The sequence below is a fragment of the Heterocephalus glaber genome, unplaced genomic scaffold (genome assembly GCF_053883595.1).
Source record: "Heterocephalus glaber isolate CG9 unplaced genomic scaffold, H.glaber_assembly_v1.0 deba00001600, whole genome shotgun sequence".
Lineage (NCBI taxonomy): Eukaryota > Metazoa > Chordata > Mammalia > Rodentia > Bathyergidae > Heterocephalus > Heterocephalus glaber.
Genome location: NW_028258372.1, coordinates 38,490,567 through 38,515,160, shown reverse-complemented (window position 1 = coordinate 38,515,160; position 24,594 = coordinate 38,490,567). Strand labels below are relative to the sequence as shown.

Genomic DNA, 24,594 nt, shown 5'->3' with positions numbered 1-24,594 from the left:
GATCCTGCCCCTGAGCAAGTGGCCTCAGACTGTCCCACCTGCTGTCCCTCCTCTGAGGAGCCACCGGGGGAGGGGGAGGCCGAGGGAGGGTTCCTCTGAGTCCCCAGAGCAGGGTGGGGCGGGGCAGGTGCTCTGGAGGTGCTCTCACCCCCTCCCGCCCCAGGCCCCAGCTCTGAGGGGAAGCTCTCCGGAGCCGTCCCGGAATGGCTGCTCCCACTAGGGTCCCCTCACGAGCCATCTCACCCTAACTCAGACTCTAAAAATGGTTCTCTGGTTTTCAGCCTCGGCGCCTGCCCACAAATTAGTGTCTCCAACGCGGCCTCCTGGGACACGGCTTTAGGGAGGCCTGGAGGCGGGGGCTCAGCAGAGGGAGACCAGGCTGGCAGGGTCCCTTTCTGAGGGGACCAGAGTGGGCCAGCCCCCCCCCCCCGCTGTGCCACCCCGCACCAAGCTGGTGATGGCTCTGCTGTCCTTGCCCCGCAGAGGGACGGATGTCACCCCCACCTCCCACCCGAGCACGCTCCCCTCACTCTGGCCCCGGGCAGTCGGCGTCGCCCTCAGCCTCTGTCTGGGCGCTGCTCTGCTGGAGAAGTCAGCGAGAGAAGAGGCTGCCAGCTCTGCCCGTCCTGCTGGGAGTCTGCAGCCCGCCTTCCCAGCAAGGGAAGCAGGGCTCACTGCTGCCTAGCCCTGCCTCTCAGTCCTTCAGCAGGACTCGGAAGGGGGAGCGCCCTCCTCCTGGGGATGCCCATGCCCCAGGCACCCAGCGGGCAGGTGCCCCAGACCGCTGGGGGACAGAGCACTAGCGGGCGAGTACTCACAGGTAAGCCGTCAGGGGATCCAGGTCCCCTGGCACAGCGGAGAGCCCGAGCTCCGAGCAGTCGGCCGACAGCATGATGCCATCCTCCTGGCAGTGGCAGGGGGCCGGGCAGGCGGCGCGCCCCTGTCCGGGCTGGGGGACGCCGTCCGCGCCCCAGGAGGCGCACAGCGCGGCGCAGAGCCACAGCGCCCAGACCCCGCGCGGGCTGGGCATCTCGGCGGCCGGGCTACGGAGCACCTGGCGGGTGCTCGGGCGAGCGCAGGGCGCAGCGGCCTTCGGGTCCCGCGGGCTGCGCCGTCGGTAGGGGCCGCCCCGCGGGCTCTGCTCGGCGGCGGCGGGAGCGCAGGGACCTTGCCGTCAGAGAGGGGCACGCATTGTTGAGTGATCGTCGTTATTCAGTTTCACAGGCTGGACTTGGCAAGGGAGGGAGACAGGCGGAGGAGGAGTCAAGGAAGCTTTCTAAGCTGCGCCTCGCTCCCCTTCCCTCCTTCCTTCCAAACTGGCAGGAATTTCATCCAGGAAAGGGAAAGGGGCGGGGTGGGGGGAACCCAAAGCCAGGAGGCTCAGCGTGTGGGAGACCTGCGCTTGTTGGAAGAGGGGCCCCGGAGCCTGGCCCAGGGAGGCTCGCGGCCCTCGCCTCTAGGGACAGCCACAGGGTCACGTGGGACCCAGAGGAGGCCCGGGGAGAGAGACTTTGAGGGTCTCCGAGGCCCCCTCCCGGAGGGGCCCAGACCCAAGGGAAGCGGTTTGCTCAGGATCATACAGCTGGTGGGGGCAGCCCCGGAGCGGGAGCTCGGGTCCTCGCCCTGCGCCCTGGATGAGAAGGGAAAGCGAGCGTGGGGCTGCTTCGGGAGCCGGGTGCGCTGCAACTGGCCCGAGAGGAAGTGGGCACGGAAGGCCAGGCCTTGACACCAAGGAAATGGGCACGGATCTTCCCGGTGCACAGGGCTGCAGAGGCAGCAGTGCGCTCTCTGTCAGGGTTACGGCCGGCCGGGATCACCTTGGTCTCGGCTCCCAGGGTAGCGAGGCCAAGAAGCTTCGATAAGCTCAGAGGCTTGTCAGCGCCTGCCAGAAAGTCAGCAGATTGGCGCCACCTGGAGGCTGAGTGCTGCAGCTGCCGCTTAGCCTCTTCTCGGCTAGACTCTACCTGGCCATCTCCAGCTCCTCAGGGAGAATAGGGGTTAGAACTGGAGTCCAGTCCCTGTTTTCTCCCTGTACTTGGCTGGCTGTGTAACCTCTTGTTTTCTCTGGCGTCTTTCTCAGGGTCTTCCTGAGCCAGCCCCAGCGGAGAGCTAGAGCGGGTTGAGCGCCCCCTGTGCCCAGCTTTGCTCTCCCCCACAGTCCTCCCAGAGGGACCTCCAGAAACACAGGGACCTCGGGGACTCAGGCTCCTTCCCCCTGCCCTTCCATATCCGGGACGCTCTCATCAATCCCTCTCCACCCCCTACTGACCTCCCGGGATGGGACGGGCTGCACAGCTGGACAGCGAAGCTACCAGATCCAGACCCCAGGACTCGAGCTGGGGCCATGGCCCTAAGAGTGGAAGGTGAGCCTTAGGGTGGCCCTGCTCAGCAATAAAGACCCCAGACGGCAGCGCCTCGCAGAGCCCCTCGTGCCAGGCTGCATTCCTGGCTCAGGCCCCTGTGACCTTGGCTCCATCCCTGTCCCTGCTGTGAGGGGCTCAGCTGGAAGGACCACCACTGAGCTGCACTGTAGCTTGAGTGGTTGGGTAGTGCAGAGCTGTGCCCAGCCTGTCCCTGCGAGGGTCAGCATGCACCAACACCGTGGTCTCCTGCTGAACACAGTGCATAGAAGAGGACCTTGTCATTAAGTCCTCCCGGGGCAGCACCAGAGCCCAACCCCACTCTGGGGAGGCCCCTGATGGGGAGAAAGCCCAACTTCTCTTCAACCGGGCCTGAGAAGGACCCCGTCCCCACTGACCTCCGATGCCTTGCATGTCCCTAAGGAACTGAGACTGCCCAGTGAGACCCCTGTCCCCTACCCCAGGTGGGGGGTCTGCCTCCATTTAAAGAATGTTTGACTTGTCCTGGCTTTCTCTGTTCTTCCCGGGGCCCTCCAATAGGGCTATCAGCAACCAGCGTCAGGAACCATGGCACCCGGAAACTGCAGTCTAACGGGAAGGCAGGCAGGAGCTTGTGAGGCCATGGCAATCACGTCAGGATGTGCAGTACAGTCCTCCAGTGTCTGGGACACTCACCCCACCCTCCTCCCTGCCCTCTTAGCTTTCCCATCTCCAGATCCCTCGATGGGGGGGGGGGGGCTGTCGGCTGACTCAGCTTGACCTCGGGCCCCAGCTCCCAGCCCTGCACCATATGAGCCCACAGGCCCTGTGTTAGCCCCCATGTCAGAGGGCGGACAGACAGAGAGCTCAGCTTAGCCCTGACCACATCTTTATTTCCCGCCTCTGGCTCTTCACATCACGGTGCCCTCCGGGAAGCCAGGCCCCGGGGACTTGCTGGGGCAGGCCTGGCAGGGCGCAGGCTGCTTCCGGACTCAGGGCAGCCCATCCACCAGTGCGCTGTTCAGTCGTAGAGGTAGATATACTGCTCCTGAGGGGAGAAAAGGATAAGGGGGCTCACTCTTCCTGCCCAAACCAGACAGGGAAAAGCCCCAGGGTCTCGCAATCCCTAGGACGCCATCCAGGCGAGAGCAGCGCCCACAGCGCCACCTGGTGGAGACAGGAATAGCATTAGCCAGGGGCGGCTTGTAGCTGGAGCAAACCTGCCTTACCTCCCCCCACCCTTTCCCACAGCTGAGGCCCTGGTCACCTCTCACCAGAGTGGAGGTCATGAGGGCACAGGCCTGTGACTGCTGCAGGGCTGCTTTAAAGACATCCACAGTCTGCTCGGCCCCTGCCTGCTGCAGCAGCTGCTCCATGGCCAGGAAGGTGCCCAGCTGGGCTGCACCCCTGTTGCAATGGACCAGGAGTTGGATGGGGTATCTGGAGGGGGTATCCAGCGACAGGGGAAACCAGGCCTGGGCCCAGGGGCTGGAACAAGCTCCTGGGCTCTTGGTCAACTGGCCAGGCTGGACCCAGGCAGAGAGGGGGTAAACCCTACCACAACCCTGAGGACAAGGCAAGAGGAGACAAGGGCATTGGGAGACTGTTCTTTTGACCCATAACCCATGCAGGGCTCAGTGAGATTTGTCCTCCAGCACCTGAGGTAGCTGAGTAGTGTACCAGGCTTCTTGCTCCTGCCTCGGAAGCAGCACTGGCCCACGGCAGCCAAGAAAGGCAGCAGGGAGGTAGCAGGCAGCTTGTGCCTGGGCTCCTGGCATGGGAACTGCAGCCGCTGTACCAGCCTCTCTGTCCCACTCTCTCCCTGGGCAAAGATGAGATGAGCATCGATGCTTAGAGGGCAGGAGGAAGCCAGCAAGACCCTGCCCCACCGCCCACCTCCCCATGTCCTATGGCCTCAGCACCTACATGTGTGACCCTGAAGAGAGTACAGAGCCAGCTGGCAGTGCTGCTGTCCACCACCCAGTGTGCTGTCACTGTGCCTGGGATGACGAGCTGCATCTCTGTTGGTTAGAACACCTGCGGCTGGGACCCAATCAGAGCTCAGCTTGCTAAGGTCTTACCAATACCCTCATCGAGGACAGCAGCACACATTCCTCACACCTCAGCCCAGCGCCTGCCCTGCCTACCCTCTGTCTCTGCTCTCCTCACCTTCTCCTGGGTGTCAGGTGGGCTCAAGGAAACCAGCACATGGGCCCTGTGCTCCCACACCAGCTCCCAGAGCTCCTCCGGCCCCACAGGCCCGGTCAGCACCACCTGGTCATGGCCCAAAGGTCCCCCCTGCAGAGCACAGCTCATTGGCCCCCAGGCACTGAGGTGTCCCCCGCCCATCCTGGGGCTCTAGGAGCCCCCAAACCACCAGTCCCAGCCTGAGAAGCACAAGTGGTCAGAGGGGATGACCAGCATCATCTCACAGGAAAGAGCCAGGCTTCCGGGACATCATCAGCGGAGCTCTCTCCCATGGGAGAAGGCTGGAGCTGAGAGCGAGCACCTGCAGGAGAGTGCTGAGTGTGAGGCTGCAGGTGGTCCCCAGCCCACGCTCACCCCAATCCTGGTCCCCAGTGGAACTCACGGAGACAGTGCTGTCCTGCTCATAGCCAGGAGGGGGCGTTGAAGAGCCAGCCTTGTTCTTGATAGCCTGCAGCAGGAGCTGGGAGATGGGCACCCTGAGGCCAGGCAGGGGAGAGGTGCTCACCCTCGCCGCTCTTGCCCGGCCCAAAGCATACCTCATACTCCTTCAGGAAGCCACATTGGCATTGGCCGCCCTCTTGACACGCGCCTGTGCGAAGTTCGCCACAGAGATGGGTCCAGTCCTGGGTTGGGGAGGCAGAGGGGAGAAGGCATACGGGGTTGGCCAGCTGCTGCTATGTCTTCTCTGCTCAGAGCCAAGCGGAGCCAGACTCACTCAGAGGTGCCACAGGGCCCTTGCAGAATTCTGCCCAGGATGCAGCTGTGCAGGAAGATATACTGGCGGGGGAGAAGGCATCAGCCTGCTAAGCCGGGCAGCCCAGCTGCTGATCAGCCAGGCCCTGCTGCAAGGCTGGAGTGTGACAGGAGGGGCAAGGGAGCCCAATGGGAGCCTCCCCTGTGCTGTCCGGGGTCCAAGCTGGCAGGGGCCAGTCCCTCCTCCCCTTTCCCACAAAGGAAAACAGCAGCCCAAGTAGGATGTGGCTCCTTTGAGCCTCTTGCCTTGGGCCCCTCCATATGCCCCTGCGAGCTCCTTTCCCTGGCCCCTCTATGACCACGCCCCTGAAGCCACCCACCCACCCCACTCCCCTGGGGTGCCGAGGCCCTCACCGGGGTCTGGATCATGAGGGGCCAGTGCAGCTGGAGCGTGTACACCGTGTTGAACACATCCACCACCTGCTCCTCCTCCAGCTGCTGCAGCAGCCTCAAAAGGGCCACAAAGGTGCCTGTCCGGCCAACACCCACGCTGCAGGGACAGCCCCTGTGGAGCTGAGTCGGGGAGGGCCACTGGTGTCCCCACTGTCCCCCTGCTTAAGGCCAGGCAGGGTCCTCTGCAGCCCCCAGCTGCCCTCACCTGCAGTGCACCAGGATGGGCCCAGTGCCCTGCGTGGCCCTCGCCTGCTCCCGTACCAGCTCCACAAAGGCAAGCAGGGGGCCGGGGGCCTCGGGGACGCTGTGGTCTGGCCAGGTGGTGAACTGCAGCTGCTTCACCCTCCGCTGTTTGTGCTGGGCAGGAGGGGTGGGGCCATGCGACTGCACTGTGACTTCCTACCCCTAAGGCCCCTCACCAGCTCCCCAAGGGCAGGGGTGAGGCCCCCTCGGACGGAGTGTCCCCCGCCCCAGTCTTGATGCTTCCCTGGGCCCGTCTGGCCTCCTGGGTCACCTCTGCCTGCAGGGGGCGCCTAGGCTGGGGTGACTCCAGTCCCTGGCTTCCCTGCCCTGGGGGTCACAGCCCCTGTAGCTGGCAGAGGGCTGTGGCGGGCGAGAGCCCTGAGCTGAGTCAGGAGCTGGGGACCCAGGAGGGGACCATCTCTGAGTCCGAGCGGCAACGCCCGCCCCGCCTGCCCTGAACCTGGGCACACACGTGCTGCAGCTGGAACTCCCTCTTGGTCCACTCGTCCCCGGGCTCCTCCGCCAGGAGGTGGATGGCCATGCGACCGAGGATGATGGGGGTGGAGTGGGCTGGCCAGTAATGCTCACACAGCACCTAGGACCAAGGGTCAGACGGGCGGGTGGCTATGGGCCCAGCCCCATCACTGCCACCCCTGCTGTGCCCATCCCAGCCCCTCACCCATCTTTTTGGTGCCTGCCACTCTGAAGAAATTCTGCTCCTCGCCCCCAGCTCTGAGGCCACCTCCCCCAGAAGTGGCTGGGCTTTCACCTCCCTCCCTGGACCCTCATGTGACCAAGTGAACTCTGCATCAGTGACAGGCTGCTTTGTGAAACTGGCGGCCCTGATTTAGGAGCTCTCTACCTTTGCCTTGCTGCCTCTGTGGAAGGACAGACTCGGCAGCCTCTCTTGGTGTGTACAGAGTCAGGAACACAGGAGATACCCCAGGCGTATGGAGAGGAAGGTGGCCGAGTCCCTGAGTCAAGCCAGGAGCTTATGTACCTGATCCTTCCTGCTCCCCACCTGCGGTGACCCTGGGGACCCCCCACCAGCCCCCAGGCCTGACTGGCCTCCTCAGTCCTGTCTGCCCCACATCCCTGCAGAAAATAGCAAGGGGGCCATCCCTGCAAGGAGGCTGTGTGCCCCCTGCTGGCCATGCTGGGAAGCTGCAGGGCACGCTCACCCTCCCCCTCTCCACGCCCACGGTCAAAAGGACGATGGTGTGGATCTGCTGCTCCCACACCAGCCGCCAGAAGTCTTCCAGAGAGGCCCCTGGGTGGCAATGTGCTTTTGAGGGTGAGTGTAGCCCTAAGGTTCGGGGTGGAGGGCGGGAACACGTTTAACAGGTGAGGCTTGGTCCCTTGGCCCCACCGAACACGCAGCCGTAGACAGGACCCTGTGTGACCTCCAGGAGTGAAGAGGCCGTGTGCATGCCTACACGTGTGCAAACACACGAACACGCGTGGGCACCGAGGGCTCACACAGGACAGGAGACTTCGGGGACACTAGCACCACCTACGCCCTACCTCCAAGAAATGAGAAAGCCTACCCAAAGGTAACAAAACCCAGGCATGCTAGAACAGCCTTATCCAGTGCACCCTCGTCACCAGTCCTATAGTGACCTTCCTAAAAGCAAACCCTACCTTTCTTCCATCCTCAGAAACCTCCCATGGCTCCCCATTGCCCACCAAACAGAATCCAGGGCCCTCAGCCTAAGAATAAAGGTCCTCCTTCATCCAACCCCACTCTGCCTTTTCCATCCCCCATCCCTCAACACAACTACTTACATTCATTCCATTAGCACTGCATGTGCACACACGCGAGCGCGCGCACACACACACACACACACACACACACCCCAGGTCTGTACGCTCCTGCCTAGCTGTTTTCCATTTGGTTAGAATGATGTCTTCTCTCTTTCATCTCTTATCAAACCTCCACTCGTCCTCCAAGAGACTGAGCATCCCCTCCTCTTGGAAATCTTTCCTGATTCCTCAGGAGGACCAGATCTGTCCTTCTTCCGTGAGCTCTGAGCACAGTGCTTGTTCCCCTACTCCAGCACTGGTCACACACATGCCATGTGCTCTTTCCTTGGAAGGCATGGATGTGGCCGCCTTTGTCCTGGCCCCGGGGCCCAGCACAGAGCCTGGCACACAGGCAGACCCACAGAAGCCGCCCATTGGATTGCTCCCAACGAGCAGAAGCTGTGGGCTTCGTGGACGGCTGCTAAAGCTGGGCAGGATGTCGTGCCCTGCAAGCTAGCCCATGTCCCGCACACATGCCCCGCAGACAGCCCCACCGCAGCCCTTACTGGGATGAAGTTGGCATTGATGTAGTCGGAATGGGGCTTTCCCTCCAGCTGGGCCAGCCCGACCCTGGAGTGGTCATCTGCGGAGGGTGAAAGCCATGTGTCCGGGGTTCTCCCCCAGGCCAAGCTCTGGCCCTCCGCCCAGGCCCGCCCGGCCCCGTAATCACAGGGCAGCACATGTGGGTAACAGTTTTTGGTGATATTGGCAGGGTGTTCGGCTTCCAATCTGGGCTGCTCCCTGCCCTCCTCCTTCAGTTCCTGCAGGGATCAAGGCAGGCACTGGTTACAGAAACCGCAGCAGGCAAGGGGCAGGCATGATGCCTGTGAGGTCCAGCCCAGCCTAGAAGGCCCCTGGTCCTCCCACCTGAACCTGTGGGCAGACCAGGCCTTACCTCAAACTCTTGAAAGAAAGCCTGGTGCGCATGTGCACTCTTGTTCTCGAAGCTCTGCTAGAAGCTGTGCATGGGGATGGGCTGGTGGGTCCACCTGGTGGGAGAGGGAGGTGACAGGTGCAGAGCTGGCTGCACAACCTGATCTCAGGGTGGGCAGGGGCTGCTGCAAATGCAGACCCCGAGTGTAGCCACTTGTGTTTCAGCAAGCTCCTCCACTGTCCAGCCTGGGCAGCGAACTGCCAACGTGGGAAGACAGAAGAAGGGAGCAGAGGAGGAGAGGAGGCAGGAAACAAGAGCTATACAGCCATGCACATATGCGTCTTTCTGACTCCTCCCTACAAGGCTGGTGCTCGGTTAAGGTCAATTCAACAGGAAGCCAGTATGGGGAAAGGAGAGTGGCCTAATATAACACATGTGATTAGCCCAAGCCAGTAAGGTTGGTAGTAGGTGGGCATGGTGGTTCATTTCATGTGTCAACTTGGTCGTTGAGCCACAGTGTCCAGATATTTGGTCAAACACTATTCTGGACGTTGCTGTGCAGGTGTGTTCTGGATGAGATAAACACTGGAATTGGCTGACTTTGAGTAAGGCAGATTATTCTCCTCACATGGGGACGCTTCATCCAATGGGATAAAGGCTTGAATGGAACGGACTGACCTCTCCAGAGGGGGAAGGAATTAGGTCAGCAGAAACCTTCTGATGCTCCCCTGAGGTCAGCTGCCTACCCCGTCAGAATTTCGATCCCACAATCACACAGCCATTTTTTTTTCCAGTACTAGGGATTGAACCTAGGGCCTTGTGCATATTAGGGAAGCTGTCTACCACTGAGCTACACCTCCAGTCCTTTTTATTCTGAGACAGGGTCTCACTAAGTTATCCAGGCTGGTCTTGAACTGTGTCAGCCTTCCAAGCAGCTGGGATGACAGGCGTGCTCCGCCATATCTGGCCAGCCAATTCTTTAGAATAAATTTGAGTTTTACAGTGAGTTTGGAGGAGAAAGAGGAGAGTCTGCCTGTGAGGGGGAGGGGCTGGGAGGCTGGCAAAGACCTGGAGCCTCTGTCTGGGTGCCAGGGGAGCCCTGGCAACGCCACTGTGACCCTGCACAGTGGAGCCATGCTGCCCCCGCAGCCCGCCGCGGAGGAAGCATGAGAAAGAGCACTCACCGAAGGCCGTGAGGCGTCAGCTGGTGGGAAGAGCTGTCCTTCCCCGCCCTGCTGAGGGAGAGGCAGGGAGGCCTGTGGAAGGCAGCTCCAGGGTGGGCTCTGGCTCCCCTGGTCACAGGCCTCTCCCCCAGGCCCCCTCCACTCACCTCTGTCCCCTCACTCCCCCACCAACCGAGCAGGCCCAGCACGGGACAGACGGTGAGAGCACAGCCCACCATGACGCCCACCACAGCCGGCAGGGGCACCGCTGCAAGGGGGATACTGGCCCTGGGCTCTTCGGAGGGCCAGAAGGGTGCAGCACGGCAGCCTTGTTCCCCTGGCCCCGAAGCCCATGCCAGCCTCTCCTGGACTTGGGGCCTCTGGGTGGAGAGTGCAGTGACAGCCCTCTGTACCCCAGAAGCCCTAGATGCAACCTGAGGCTAGAGCTGGCCAAGATGGGAACTGAGAACATACAGCAAGGACTCTAATGGCCCTGCCCCCGGACTGAAACCCTGGAAAGGATCAGGGAAAGGCCTAGCTTCCTGGACTTTCTAGAGCAACATCTTCCTCCACACGGACAGGGTCTTGCTATATAGACCAGGCTGGCCTTGAACTCACTATGTAGCACAGACTGGCCTTGAAGTCAAGGTGATCCTCCTGCCTCAGCCTCCTGAGTGCTGGGATTACAGTGTGCCACCATGCCCCACTCTTTGTTTTGTCTATTGGCTTGCTTTTGTTTTGCGGCACTGAGGATAGAACCCAGGGCCTCGTGCATGCCAGGTAAGCCCTCCACTGCTGAGTTACATCCCCAGCTGTCTGTTTACTTTTTCAGCATAGCTACTAGGAGGTTCCAGATTATACTTGGGATTCACTTGGCATTGGCAGGGTGCCACACGTTTCTGTGGGCCAGAGCTGGTCCAGAAGCTCAGTGGCCGGGGAGCAGCAGGCTCAGAGAACAGTGGAGGAGGCCTGGGGCTGTGAACAGCAGCAAGCTCTGTCTTTCCTGCCGCCCACTCTCCGCTTACCCAGGCCACGTCTGGTGACCACAACCAGGGCATCCTTACCAGCGACTCTGGATTCCAGCTCTGCTAGGCAGTGTGTGATATCCCAGGAGCCAAGCTCAGCCCCTCCACTGCTGCCTGTGTCTGAGCCTCAGAACCCGAGCCCCTGACCCCTCTCCACCTCCAGGTCCCGAGGGAGCCCCAGCCAGGGGCCCGCCCTACCTGAGAAGGCTGAGAAGGAGATGACAGTCTCAGGCGGGCTGAGCCTGGAAAAGGCGGCCACACTGAACCTGGGGCAGAGAAGCAGGACGTTCTGCAGGGGAAGGGCAGACACACAAGGCAAAGCCCCTCCAGGGAAACAGGCCATGGGCAGTGGTGCTCAGAGAGTGAGCGCTTCCTCCCTCCGCTGTGTACAGGCTGTGCGCTGGCTCCCTGCCACCGGTGAGAAGACCACCTCCAGCTTCTCCCCACCTTCCTGCCCTGGTCCTCAGGACAGCAGGAAGAAGCTCGAGGAGGAGCCACCTGGATCGCCTTAGCTCTTTCCTGATGAGCCCAAACAGAATGCATCCCTGGGTCCTCTTTGAAAGAAGACCCGTGTAACGGATGAGTATTCCTTTTTTTGCCTTGCCTGCCAGGAAACCCAGTCAAAATAGCTCTGTTGATCCTTACGGAGTAGCACATGCATTCCTTTGGTGACTCTGTCCAGATCTATTGTTGGAAGAATGGATGAACAACCCATACATGACACCTAGCCCGGTCCCCTGCCTGCAGCCTGAGCCCTCACCTGTACTGGGAGCCAGGTTTGAGCTGCCCGTTACATATCTCCTGTGTGTGGCCACAGTCCTCCGTACCCACGGGCACCGTCCAGGATCTTGGTACCATGCAGGGCCCCGGGTAGAAGGGGTTGGGGAGCAGGACGGCCAGGTAGGAATCGTGTCCTCCATAGTAGTGGTCATACCATGTGTGGCTGAGGGCTTCCCGGGAAGGCCGAGCCACTAGGAGAGGAAGGGGGAGAAGACAGAGCAAGGTGGGCAGTGGGCGTGAGACTCCAGGCTCTGCTACAAGGGAGCCACCACGTTTCTCTAGAGCGCTTTCTCCACTCAGTCCAACACCATCCTACCCTCAAAAGCACCCTGGGCTTCGGAGAGTCCCTCTCACGACCCCATGTTGGCAGCACCCAGGCCTCCCAGCCCCTCCTGGGCCCAGGACTCACATGACATGTTGGTGGTGGCCATGACCCCATACCACTGGATCAGACCGTCATCCTTGCCAAACATGCCCCGTGTGATCATCACCCCCAGCCCCATCTCAGGCTCCTCCAGCTGGGGGGCTGCAGCCAACTCTGGGGGGTGCCAAGCTGTGGACAGACAGGAGGAAAGTGAAGCCCTGACAAGGCGCCTAACCGTCAGTCTCCCAGGACAGGGACCATGCCTTCTGGTGCCCAGCACCTCTTTCAGCACCTGGCAGCAAACGGCTAATGCACATAACTGAGTGAGGATGGGAAGATTCCTCAGCCAGGGCACCGAGGTGCAAAGCCGGAAAATAAGGTATCGAACCAGCACCATGGGGGCCAGAGGAAAGTGCTGCGACTCAGGGGCAGGGAGAGCCCTGGGAAGCCAGAACCAGCAAGTGACAGCCCCCAGGGCGGAGGTGAGGGGCACCGGGGAGCAGAGGGGGCCCCTGAGGTGCGGGAAAGTGCCTATCCTCTGCAGAAGTGGCACATAGCAGGCTGACTGCCCGGCTCCATGGACCATTCCTGCCCAGCACAGTGAGGCTGAGGCGGTAGGAGGTGGCAGGTGCCAGGGGGACAATGTGAGAGCATCCTCAGAGGTGTTGGCCTGGAACACGAGGTGAGCATTCCCTCCTGCTGCCAGCTGCTCCACCACCACCAGACAGGCAGCCACGTCCCCTGCAGGCTTTGTCCAGTTCAAGGCCAGGTGGGTGGCATCAGGCTGGCACTGCACATCCTCCACGGGGCCAGGCTCTGTGGCACCAAAGGCACTGCTTTGTAGGGTGTCAGTGCACCCCAAGAGGATGGCAGCCGGGTCAGGGGCTCTCATTCAGCAAGTGCAAAGGGACTGGGGATCTGTGCTCAGGGAAGGGCATCAGCCACAGGGGAGAAACAACTTCTCTTTGAGGCATTGCTGCTTGTCTGGCGGCACCTAGAGGGCATCACTAGGGACGGGTGGGCACAACATCCACCTGGAAGGGGCAGGGGCCCTCCAACTCCCCCACAGACCACAAGGCACCGACAGGCAGTGCCACGGGGTGGGCAGAGGCCTGGAGTGGCCCTGCCTGGCACGACACCGACAGGGAGAGACTGCGACCCAGCGGGAGGCCCCTCAGCATGAGGCGGGCTTGGCCCAGCTCCAGCCGCTGCTCCCAGGATAGCTGCCCGGACTCTGAGAGCCGAGCGTGGAACACACCCTGCCCGAAGGGGCCGCTGGCCCAGGCCAGGCTGACCACAGGGCTGCTCGCCTGCATGGACACCAGCACCTCGTGGGGCATGCAGGGCACTGTGGAGGGAAGGGCAGGATGTCACTAGGCCACAGCCTTGGTCCTGAGAGCCCTGGGCATGGTGCCAGGGGCTCACTGACCCAGGGAGCGCCCTCAGAGGCGAGGTGGGATGGCGGGGTAAGATGCCACTGAGGGAGGCACCCAGCGATCCCGACCCGCTGCCTTCCTTTCATGCGCCACTCACAGGTCCAGCCAGAAACATTGGCCGCTGGGGTTCGAAGGGGCCCGGCCCCCAAGCCAACTTCCACCTCGTACTGAGTGCCCGGAGTCAGCGTGGGAAAGCTTGTGCTGTTCACCTCTGCTCCCACAGTGCCCATGGCCACCCAGGTACCTGCCTGGGACAGGGTCACTTGGTAGGTCTCCTGGCCCCCAGAAGCATGGATCCAGGACGCCTGGAGCTGGGTGGGGCCTTCACTGGTCACATTCACCAGAGGCGGGGCGAGGGGGGCTGCAGGGAGGGCAAGGTACGGGGCGCAGACAAGAAGAGAGGAAAGAATCTGAGGGAGACACGGGAACACCTGCCTCTGCTGGGCCCCCACCCCAGGCCCAGCCAGGAACCACTCGGGATGGAGCCAGGGTTCAGCACAGCAAGTGAGCCCGCCACCCAGCCCTAAACCAGGTCCACCAACTGTCCAGGGATCAAGGCCCGCGCTCCAATAGGGGTGAGCAGAGGTCACCAGTCACACACTGTCCCCTGCCACCAGCCCTCCCGAGGTCAGAGCTGTGCTGGGCAGCAGAAAGGCTGAGCCGTGGGCCTTTTCCCAGCCCCTGCAGCCAGGGAGCTTCTAAAGCGCCTCAGGTGGCCGGACAGGCAGTGTCTGGGGCCCAGGCAGCACCCTGCCATCCTCAGAGCCGGAGCCCAGGGCTCAGCCCCACCGGCCTGGCCCCGTCCCTCATCAACACTCCTCTTTCTCGATGGGGACACTGAGGCTCAGGGAGGGTGAGCCCTGCTCTCCCCAGCTGGAACTCAGCTCTCCCGGCTCCCTGGTCAGACTTTTTCCAGCTCTGTCCAGTGCTAAAGGACAGCGGCGGTGGCCCTGATGCAAGAGGGGAGGCTCAGGGTGGGAGGGGGGCAGTGGCGAACACGCACGTGTCCAGCCTGTGCCGCTGGCGCTGCTGCTCTCCTCCAGTCCCCGCAGGGCAGCCAGCCGCACCAGGAACTCAGAGCCCCTGGGCAGCTGGGCCCAGGAGAAGTCCTGGGTCTCTGCGCCCAGGGTCTCCTCACTGCCCAGAGCCAGGGGCTTCAGGCTATAAAGCCTCAGCCAGAAACCACCCCTGCCGCCCGGGGGGAGACTCCAGGGAGCCCTCAGCACAGGGGGCTGGCCAGCAAAGCCCAGGCTCAAGTTGGCGGGTGGAGCAGGGGGTTGGAGGACAGGGAGAAATGGACTTAGAATGACTCGAATCCCCTACCTCTTTCCCAGACAAGGTCCAAAGCCTCCCGCCCTAAAATTCCAGCTTCCACGAGGCTCAAAGCCCACTTTCCTCTCCTCCCAGGGAAACCTCTTGCAGAGAAGCCCACCCTGCCCACACCCTCCCCACGGCATGGCGAGGGCAGTGCCTGGTTTGCTGCCCTTCTTCAGGCTGTGCTCCTGCTCTCTCACACGCCTGGCCCTGCTCCCCAGCTCGACTGCTGACGCGGTTCCGGCACTGTCAGTCCGTCTATCTGGCCCGGGGCTGTGGGCCTTGGTGCATGCTTAGCCTCCTGCTAAAGCCTTCTCTCTAGCCCCACAGGTTTCTCCCTCCGCTCACTCCCCCCTTCTGGGAAACCGGTTTTGACTCTAGGCAGGTGTCCTTTCTGTCCAAAAGCATCAGATTGAACCACACACAGTGCCTGATATTCAGCCATTTTAACCGACCCGAATGCAGTTTCATATGATTCAAGCTAATGCATCATACGTATTCCTACCAATGCGCTTATTATAACGCGGTATGTAAGCCATATATATTATAGCTATAAAACATCTGTCAATCTTCCTTTCTGACTGTCTTGTTCATAATTTTTGCCTGACCTGATACCTAAAAAATGAGATTAATTGATTAAATATTTGCTGGAAGGAAGGAAGAAAGGGAAGAGGGAGGGAGGGAAGGCGAACACGTGGACAAGTGGGTGAGCGCATGGACAGCCAGCTGCTTGGTAGGAGGCAGAAGATGCTTGCAAGGGATTCAAAAAAGGCCCCTCCTTGGCCTTGTGGCCCTCAGAGTCCAAAGTATGGTGCACAGAGGGCAGAAAATGGAGAAAACTGGTCTCCACCCAGCGCCCTGGGCTGGCTGAGCCAGGAACTCACAAGTGCAGGCGCGGGTCCCCCGGGTGCTGGAGCTGAGGTTCCCTGCCCAGGCCCACACGGACACACTGTAGCAGGAGCCGGGTACCAGGTCCCTCAGAGCCACGCTGGAATCGTCTGGGCCCAAGTCCACACGGCTGCCCGGACCCCTCTGGCTGCCTTCCTGGTGCCAGGCGACTACGCAGCCTTCCTGTTCCCCTGGTGCTGGGGCCCAGCCCATGGTCAGCTCAGACAGGCTGGCCCTACTGGTGACCTCCAGGGACTGTGGTGCCAGCGGGCCTGAAGAGAGGGGCACTTTAGCGGAGGTCGCACTGCGTCAGTGGCCCTGCAATGCGCTCCGCCCAGCACTCGCGGCCTCTCCTCTGTGCTGACTGCCCTCCCAAGCCAAGGCCTTCCAGCTTGAGTCCAGGGGATGCAGTGGCGGTACTCACGTGTGCGGCCCATGAGGCTCTGGGTGATGGTGCCTAGAGATGAAGCAATGTCCACCTGGTAGCGGGCCCCGGGCACCAGCCCAAAGAAGGTGATGTGGCTGGTACCAGAGGGCATGGAGATGTTTCCCAGGAGGCCCGAATCACCATCAGCATGAAGCAGTGCCCGCCTCCCAGGCTCCCTGGTGGCCTCGAGCCCGTCCAGCTCCAGCTTGGCACCATGGCTCTGCCTAGGTTGGGCTGCAGAATCTGGCGGGAAAGGAACCCCAGAGCATGAGGACTCCTCTGCCTCCTGAGGCCGGTGGCCCTGACCCCACCCCGATCCACCCAGCGCAGACTCACCATCCAGCCAGGCACTGGCCTGGGCGCAGGCATCATAGGGCCCAGCCAGAACCTCCAGCTCTAGACCATAGTGTCCGGGGGCCAGGGGTCCTGGGAAGGTGGCACTGCAGGCCTCAGGGCCCAGAGTGGCACTCTTCTCTACTGGCCCTCTTAACTTCAGCACATAGGCCTCTCGGGCTCCTGGCCCTGCCTGCCAGCTTGCCCAGAGTCCGGGGGGCACGGGAGTCAGCACCAGGTCCAGCGGGGCAAAGGGATCTGTGGAAAGGGGGCAGATGCTCCTGAAAGACCTCAGGTGAGCTCCAGGTGAGAACACAGAGGGACTGAGAGTAGGAGCAGAGCTGTCGCTCTCTGCAACAGCTGCTTTCTACATGCACCAGGCCAGGTCTCATCCCGACATTAGTCTGAAAACTCGTCCCATGAATAGTTTTCATAAATTTATTTGCCACACTCTGGATGAACACCAACATCTGGCAGCTGCCATGTGGTCGTGGACAACAACGATGGAAACAAGAGCATATTTGTGTCTACCGGCGAGGTTCTGAGGACTCTGCACACACCGTCTCACACTTAAATCCTCACAACACGAGGAGCTGGACATCAGCTTTTAAAGATACAGAAACTAACATACAGAGAAGGTACAAAATTCGTCCAGAGACCCATAGCCAGCAGGTGGCAGAAGAGAAACAGAACCTGGGCAGCTTGGCTCCTCTGCTCTTAACCCTTGCACAACAGTGATTCTCAGAGTGAAAAGCACAGGGCCACTGTGTCCATGCCCGGTCCAGATAGACCTTGGGTTCTTTCTCTATGCACCTCAGTTCCCTCTGCTGTAACATGGGGTAACAGGACCTCCTAGGGCTTGCTTGAGAAGTAAATGAAACCATACACGGAAAGAGCCAAGCACAGAGCCCACCCCAGAGAGAGGCTCAACTGCTGGTAACCATTCCTTCCATCATCCTCTTCTCAGTGGCACCAGGCAACTTCAGGGCATACTCTCCCAGCCTCCGGAAGAACCCCACTCCCCCACCAGCTGAGTCTAGGCTCCTTGCCGGAGCAGAAGAGCTGAGCAGTCTCTGTTGTGTCCCCATCCCCCGACTTACAGGTCCACTTGGTGGCATTGGGCCCTGTGACCCGTTGGGGCCCGGGAGCAGCATAAAGTGTCAGCTCATAGCGGGTCCCTGGAGACAGGTGGAGGAAGGTATGATTTGAGACTCCTCGTTTGATGACTGCAGCCAGGTTAGAGCCACCTAGGAGGTCTGTGAGGACCAGGTGGAACCAGGTGGCCCCCTTGGAGCTGTCCCAGGAAGCTTGCAGGACTCGTGCCCAGGGCATGCAGCACCAGGTGATCTGGAGGCACAGGGTCTGGAGGGACGATGACAGAGCAAAGCCAAGCTTAGGAAGGGCCCTGGAGCCAGGTGCTGGCAGGGATTCTAGGGATCCCAGGAGCCCTGCCATGTGGGTACCCAGATGCCTACGAGGCTCTGAGTTCACAATCTCTCCCATCATTCCCAGGCTGGCTGGCACCAGGGCCCTGCCAGGGGTCCAGCTTACCTGTCCACTGGTGGATGCTGGTCTTCTCCTGGAGATCACCAGCCCAGGTAGTCAACTCTAAAACATACTTGGTACCTGGAAAGAGGTTGCCAAAATTATAGGACAGGATGTCTGGGGACACAGAGATGTTATGTGCCAGTGTTTGGGATTCTTGGTGGTAGAGGAGCAGTTGGTAGCTGTCCTTCTCCCCAGGGGCATCACCCCATGAGGCCTCCAGGCTGGCTGGGCTCCCAGAGCTGCGGAGCTGCAGTCCGTGGACAATGGATGGGGCTGCACCAAGGGAGAGAGAAGAACCGAGGTCACTGTGGTGGGATCTCCCCCTCCATGGTGTTTTCTAATGGGCTCTGATACCAGACCTGCTTCTCTGAGAAGCTGCCCACTTCAGCTCCCCTGACCCCTGCCACCTCCTGCCTTGGCCCAAGGCCCAGCCCCTCTCCCTCTCCCTCAGGCCTCCTACCAGTGCGGGCCATGAGGGTAACGGTGACATTCTGCCCACAGGGTCGCAGGGCAGTCACTTGCAGCTGGTAGTGACTCCCTAGCACCAGGTCCTGGAACTCGAAGGTGGAATCATTGGTGAGGGCCTGGAGCTGCTGCCCAACAGGGGAGCCAAGCGGGCTCAGACGTATGAGGTGGAGGGCATGGCCAAGCCCACCTGACTGTGCTGCTGCCCAACTCAGAAGGAGGCTGGGAGACCTTCCCTGGCTGCTGATGTTCAGGGGTGGGCCTAGGGGAAAGGGGTGCATTCAGTCTTGAGAACCTTCTGCCCTAAAGAAGAGCAGAAGGCCAAAAGGGAGGTGCAAGAGCAGAAGCAGGGCCCGGCATGACAAATAAGCCCTGCAAGGCCCACTGCTGAGCCCCGGGCCCCTCCGCCGGACACCTACCTCCACCCTCCTGGTCCGGGCGCCCTTCCAGGGAGGGGCATGCATCTTCCTGCAGGAGGGAGGAGAGAGAAGAGGGGAGCAGATGGGCAGAGGCCTCTGGAGTCCAGGCCTCTGGGACAGGCCGCGGGGGACAGGGCCAGGATCAAGGGATGGCCCCCCCTAGTATAGCCAGAGGGGCGCCTCCTGGAGGCAAGCCCAAGGTGTGGAAGTCAGCCACTGGGCTGGAGCCATGAATTCTCCCTGTCCGGGTGGGAAGGGAGCAGCTGCCCTCTTGCCTAATGCAGACCAGCTGTGGGGTCCTGCGGAGAGGTGGGAGGCCTGGACATGCTCTGGGGTGCAGGAGCCCACTCATGGGTCACTGTCCCTCCATGCCCACCTTACCTCAGTCGAAAAACCCTGGAGCCAGAGGACAGCAGCGAACAGGATTGGGGGCCTCATCCCGATGATGTGTGCAGAGGAAAACTTGGGAGGCAGAGGGAGGAGGAGGCAGTCCCCCCAACCCGCCCCTTGCCCAGCTGGCTGGCGGGCGGGCAGATGGGCAAGGGTGGGAAGTGCAGCTTCTCAAGCAGACACAGGCAGCAAAGAGCCAGAGGTTGCTTCTGAACCCCAGCCCCTGACCCGGCCCCGCCCAGGCTGGGCACAGCTTGGTGAGAGGAGAGAGGCGGAGACTGGGCAAGGGCCCAGAAGGTGGAAGGGACTGCAGCTCCCAGACTGTGGCTCGCTGAGCCCAGCTCCTCTGCTCCTCTCCCACCTCCACTCCACTCCAGCAGCTGGCTGTCAGGAAGGAGAATGCCCTAAGCTCGTGGAGCAGAGGAGCAATGGCCTTGCAAATGGACACATGTAGCAGAGCCGGCTAACTCCCCCTCCCTGACCCCAGAAGCGGGGCTGTGTGATAGATAGGATGTCTGAGTTCCACGGGGGCCAGGGGAGGGGTCAGTCATGCCAGGTGGATGTGTCCCGAGCTCAGTGTGGACAGGTCAGCTGAGTGTGCCTCCCCTTTGAGCATCCACAGGGCACCATGCTCTAGTGGACAGAGACGCGGAAGAACTGGGACCTGGGACTTCTGGCTCCACAGAGCACAGATGGCAAACTGCTCCTGGCCCTCCAGCTGCAGTCCCTCTGCTCGGACCCCTCAGGGTGGTGGACCTCCAGGATGTTTGTGTGCCTCCCCCACAACACTCACTTAGAGGGAGCTTCGCCCATCCTGGCTCCCCGGCCCCTCCCAACCCCCACCGGGCTCCAGAGGCCCAGCTGCACCTGCGTGAGGCCTGGACTAGAAGATGTGGACCTCAGACTTCGCTTTACCCCACCTGGAGCCAGATGCTCACCTGGTGCTGCTCTCTCAGGTGCTCCCACACCACATCAGCAGGTGGGAGACAGGGGAGGGGCAGAGGAAACCTCCACTCTGGGTCCTGGGAAGGAAGCCCAGGACTCAGCAGCCCAGGAAGGGAGTGTGCACAGGAAACAGACAGGTGCAGAGTCTCTGAACAGCGAGACAGTTTCTGTGCGGGCCCAGACTTCCCCAGACCCATCCGGGCAGGGAGGGCGGGCTGCGTCAGAGACAACCCAGCCCGGCGCTCGCTCAGGCCAGCGCCAGGGGCTGCCACCCTCCCCCATCACCCAGCCCCAAACCTCAGAGCCGCCCACCCAGCCCTGGATGGGGGCCTGGAAACTCAGCACTGCAGACTCATCAGATTTTCCAGGCTGCGTGCGTGCGTGTGTGTGTGTGTGTGTGTGTGTGTGTGTGTGTGTGTGTGGGCATGCATGTGCTCTTCTGAAAGAAGCAGGGTGCGAGCCAATGAGAGGGGAGCTGATGTGAGAGGGAGGTCCCAGCCCTGTCTGGGGGCACAGCCCTCTTGTTGCCCCACCTCACCTGGGAACACCTCACACTCTCCTTTCTAGTGGCGTCTCCAGCAGCAGCCACAAAGGGGAGAGGCAGAGTGGGAGCATCTTAATTCAGAATCTAAGCAGAGGAGACACAGCAGGACACGGAATAGATAAAGGGGTCCCAAGGGTGCCCATAAAAGAGAGGGCTGTTGGCAAGAGCATGTACCCCACAACGGGTCTCATGGACAGAGCCTCAGGGGGCCAGAGGGCCCACCTGCCAGCACCTCACCCAGTCAGGGCAGCTCTGGGGATGGGAAAGGGGGCTCCGCGGGGGACACTGGCTCTGACTGATAAGGATCAGCACCCGCTCCCACCCCTACGCATAGGCCAAGCCTCTCCATTCAGCAAAAATGTACCGCAAGGGCTGTGTCTCCTCCCTGGCAGCCACCCCCACAGACAAACCCACATCCTCTCCCTAGAGAACCCCTGGGGTCCTCCCAAGTCTCAGAGCACCTTACTGGTTCCTTCTGGACAGAGCCAGCCAGGAGGCAGAGGAGGAGGCAGGTCCGGCCTGGCTCCACTGTGAACCAGCCTGCTCCATCTCCGCGGCTGTCCCAGGCTGTTCTTCCGGCCCCTCTCCTGCTCTCCCACGGCCTGAAGCCAGGCCTTGGGCCTCTCCCATTCTGGAGGAAGATAATCACCAGGCAGGAGAGGACAAGTCACCCACTCTCCCTCCCACACCCTGGGGAAGGTCACCGGGCTGAAGGAAGGCCCAAGTCCAGGGGCCAGTGAGGTACAGGACGGGGCAGGCCGACTGTGTGGGATTACACACGGCCCCTCGAGGGTGCACACATCCGTCTGCAGAGGCACATGAGTGGGCATCCGTGGACCACATGGAACAAGAGGGAGACAAGAGGCTGCTGGGAAGGAAGGGCCACACTGGGGAACAGACGTGCACTTTGCTGCTGTGGCCAGTGGGAGGGAGAGACTCTTCTCTGTCCTGCGGTCCCTAGTCCAGCAGCAGCAAGGAGCTGGGCTCTTTCTCGGAGATCCCACAGGCTGGCCCGGCTCCCGTGTTGCACTGGGCTGGATCACTGTCCTCCCAGCTGGGGTGAGGTGTATGGGAAAGTCCCCTTTGCCAGCGGCACCGGAAAGGTAGCACAGGGAAACTGGGTCGCCATGTGGGGTGGCATCTGGAATGGCCAGCCTGGGGCATGGCTGGGACGTGCTCAGTGGGCCTCCCTCCCCTGCCCTCCCAGCAGTTCTCGTCCAGCTCACTGTGTGTCCCCTCTGGTGTCTCCTGCTCCTCCTCCCTGAGCTGAGTGTCTGTCTCTTCCCCTGTGTCAGGGACAAGCCTGGGCCTGCATTCTGAGCAGAGCAAGCCAGCTTAGGCTGGCCCAGGTTTGAGCGGGGATGGAGCGGACTCAGGGACAGCTCTCTTATTAGAAGCCCTGCTTCTTAGAGGGCTTCTCCAGAGAGGAACCAAGGAGGGCAGCTGGAGAGGACAGCAGGACAAGGAGTCCTGGCCCAGCAGCTGGCCCTTTCCAGCTGGGGACCTCAGGGTGGCAGCCTTTGGTTCCGGGTGCCCACAGCAGTATGCCACAGAGCTCCCTAGGTGCTGCCCAGGAAAGAACAGGGACTTCTGGGAATTGTAGATGCACCCTCCCCCCTTATGCCACAGGGTTCTGACACTTGAGACAGAGTTGTGGCTCACAGCTCCCTGGAATTGGAAATGACAAAGGAGGCCTGGGGAGTGAGAGCAACTGCAAGCCTCAGATGGACCAAGGCATGTGTTCCCGCTCTGCACCAGCCCTCCCTGGCCTGGCCTGGCCTGGGGTCTTGGGGCACCATCCCTGCCCTCTGTGGAGTGGACTGTGCCCCATCTTGGCTGCAGGAAGCAACTCCCTCCTGGAGCTCCCCACTGTAGGGCTGAAGCCCCTGACGGCTGCAGTGAGGAGGATGGGGGTCGACTGAGAGGCTCCACTGGCTACCACGGCCTCCTCCACCCGCGTGGCTGCCAGCCCACTCCCTAGCCGGTTTCCCTTGCTTCTGCTTCTTGCTTCTTGCTTCTCCTCTGTCTGATCACTAAGGTCATCCCCCAGGGAGGCAAGAGGCTGCTGAGGATACTCAGGGAAGCTCAAGGTCACGCAGCTACCGAGCCAGTTTGCTCATCACGTACAGCTCTTCCTGGCTTCCAACCATTAGTGTATGTTCTCTGGAGTCGCAGGTAGCTGGAACCTAAGTCCCTACCTAGGAAGACAAATCAGCAGTGTGTGTGACAGAACTTTGGGAGCTGCCAGGATGGGGCCCCCTTCAGTGGGGAGGGGTCACTTTGGGGGCCTCCCAGAACCCAGGACGCCGCACAGCCTATCGGGAGAGGGATGGACCAGACTCTCAGACCAGGGCAAGGCCATCTGTCTTGTCGCATGTGAGGCTTGGGGTGGAGGCTCTGGCCACCATACCTTCATGGACATTCAGGCATTTGAAGAAGAGGGAGGGAGTAGGCAGGAGGACAGAAACAACTCTGCCCTCCACCCAAACCCACCCAAAGGGAACTGGGAGAGCCCAGCATTATCCCCACCCCACTGCTAACTACTCTCCCCATGCCCTAGCTCCCAGCATCTGCACTCTGTGCCCGAGATCTCAGCTCCCAGCCTTAGCTGGGCCCCAGCCTAAGAGAGGACAGGGTGGGCTTATGGCCAACAGGGCTCAGACCATGGAAACCTGGGGACTCTGGGCAGCGGGTGGAGGAGAGCTTTGCCCACTTCCTCCTCCCCCACCCTGTGGTAGCCTAGCTTCCTGTTCTTGATCACAATCAACAGTGGCCCCAGGGGGTGGCCCTTTCCAACCCCTTTCTGCCCCCCCTTTATGCCAGGGCCCCCACTGTCCACCATGGGAAGCACTGACCTGTGAGGGGAAGTCGAGGCAGAGGCCAGCCCCAGGTCCCTGCTCACAAGTACGCTAGGGATTCCCAGGCTCCTGCTCCTGCCATCTCATCCTGGCACTGCAGCAACAGCTTCCCCAGCTCTCCCTGGCCTCCTCGACAGGGAAACCCACCCACTGCCTGAGGAGCACAGATGCCAGGGAAGCGTGAGCCAGGCTCAGCCAAGGAGAGGCTCAGGAAAGAGCCAGTCCCCGCCCCAGGCCAAGGCCAAGGGCAGGTGCTACCAGGCCTCCTGAGCCCCCAAGGGCCATCCTTGGTCTTCACCTGAGCCTCCTCCCCCGTGGGCCAGCAGACGGCCAGCCCCCTCCCCAGCACCCCTGCTGTGTGCCCCCTGCACCCCTGTGCCTACTCATTGTACATCATTTCTTTCTGGCTGTCACCTTTTGACAGCTGAATGAGAGAAGTGGGAGGAAGAGAAAATTGGGATTGTGTGCGTCGGGGGCCGGGAAGGGAAGGGAGTTGGGACTGTTACAAGGTAAAAGGAACCACACAAAGACCATGACCACGAAGCAGCTGGGCTGTGGGCCAGCAAGAGGCCTTGGAAAGCCAGGCAGGGGTGGGCGGTGGTGGAGTCCTGGACTTGGAAGCCACTCCCCAGGCCCCATGCAGCCAGGTGGCCCAGCAGCAAAGAGGGACACGGCAGTAACGGGTGTGAAGCCCAAAGCCTGGCAACTACCTGTAAGTCTTCTGAAGATGTCAGGGCTCTGAGAAGAGGATCCGAGGGGCAGAGGGCCCTGGGCACCGCCCGGACTCTCCTCCAAGTCAGCTCTGCCATCTGCTCCCTGGGGGCTGAGCGATGCAGGGCAAGGGAGCCGAGCATAGGCGTGGGCTTGGGGCTTGCAAGGAGGCTTCTGGCCTGGGCCTGGGCACTTCCTTTGTGTGCAGAACAGGATTCCTGCCTGCTCTTCCACCGCCCCACGTCTGTGCCACATCTGCTCTGGGAAGATGTGGCCTGTGCTTGGGTGTGAATCCCCAAGGCTTGAAGCAGCAAGGGCTTCCAAGGAGAGCGCTCTGGACCAAAGCAGAGACGTGGAAATAAGTGGCTAAG

At 61.4% G+C, this 24,594-nt stretch overlaps 2 protein-coding genes across 6 annotated transcripts in view; both read right to left on the bottom strand.

The window, feature by feature from the left end:
- Lgr6 (leucine rich repeat containing G protein-coupled receptor 6) overlaps positions 1 to 1,768 on the bottom strand; it is a 114,274-nt gene extending 112,506 nt beyond the window's left edge. For 2 of the 5 annotated variants that reach the window (XM_021242215.2, XM_021242214.2), the window contains exon 1: positions 819 to 1,761. In XM_021242215.2, coding sequence (XP_021097874.2) covers positions 819 to 1,030 — 212 coding nt within the window. In that variant the 5' untranslated portion in view covers positions 1,031 to 1,761. Of the gene's footprint in view, positions 1 to 818 lie in introns of all 5 variants that reach the window. The other 3 variants (XM_087193889.1, XM_021242217.2, XM_004862220.3) reach the window with 3 other exon arrangements.
- A 1,438-nt stretch (positions 1,769 to 3,206) lies between these two features.
- On the bottom strand, positions 3,207 to 23,725 carry LOC101712224 (receptor-type tyrosine-protein phosphatase V-like). The gene is given in 42 exon segments (XM_087193892.1): positions 3,207 to 3,366; positions 3,369 to 3,387; positions 3,614 to 3,746; positions 3,998 to 4,161; positions 4,266 to 4,382; positions 4,509 to 4,637; positions 4,772 to 4,861; positions 4,930 to 5,007; positions 5,084 to 5,106; positions 5,109 to 5,170; positions 5,263 to 5,324; positions 5,649 to 5,790; positions 5,899 to 6,050; positions 6,409 to 6,531; positions 7,118 to 7,200; positions 7,203 to 7,242; positions 8,246 to 8,322; positions 8,410 to 8,500; positions 8,635 to 8,728; positions 9,798 to 9,851; positions 9,951 to 10,071; positions 11,000 to 11,067; positions 11,562 to 11,772; positions 11,991 to 12,136; positions 12,483 to 12,582; positions 12,585 to 12,761; positions 13,027 to 13,293; positions 13,479 to 13,742; positions 14,385 to 14,657; positions 15,580 to 15,855; positions 16,008 to 16,253; positions 16,347 to 16,601; positions 17,444 to 17,658; positions 17,660 to 17,705; positions 17,895 to 18,164; positions 18,352 to 18,618; positions 18,776 to 18,824; positions 19,157 to 19,549; positions 20,104 to 20,187; positions 20,649 to 20,738; positions 21,116 to 22,852; positions 23,510 to 23,725. Coding segments are annotated over 38 exon segments (5,076 nt in total). The 5' UTR covers positions 19,214 to 19,549; positions 20,104 to 20,187; positions 20,649 to 20,738; positions 21,116 to 22,852; positions 23,510 to 23,725; the 3' UTR covers positions 3,207 to 3,331.
- Positions 23,726 to 24,594: the final 869 nt, after the last annotated feature.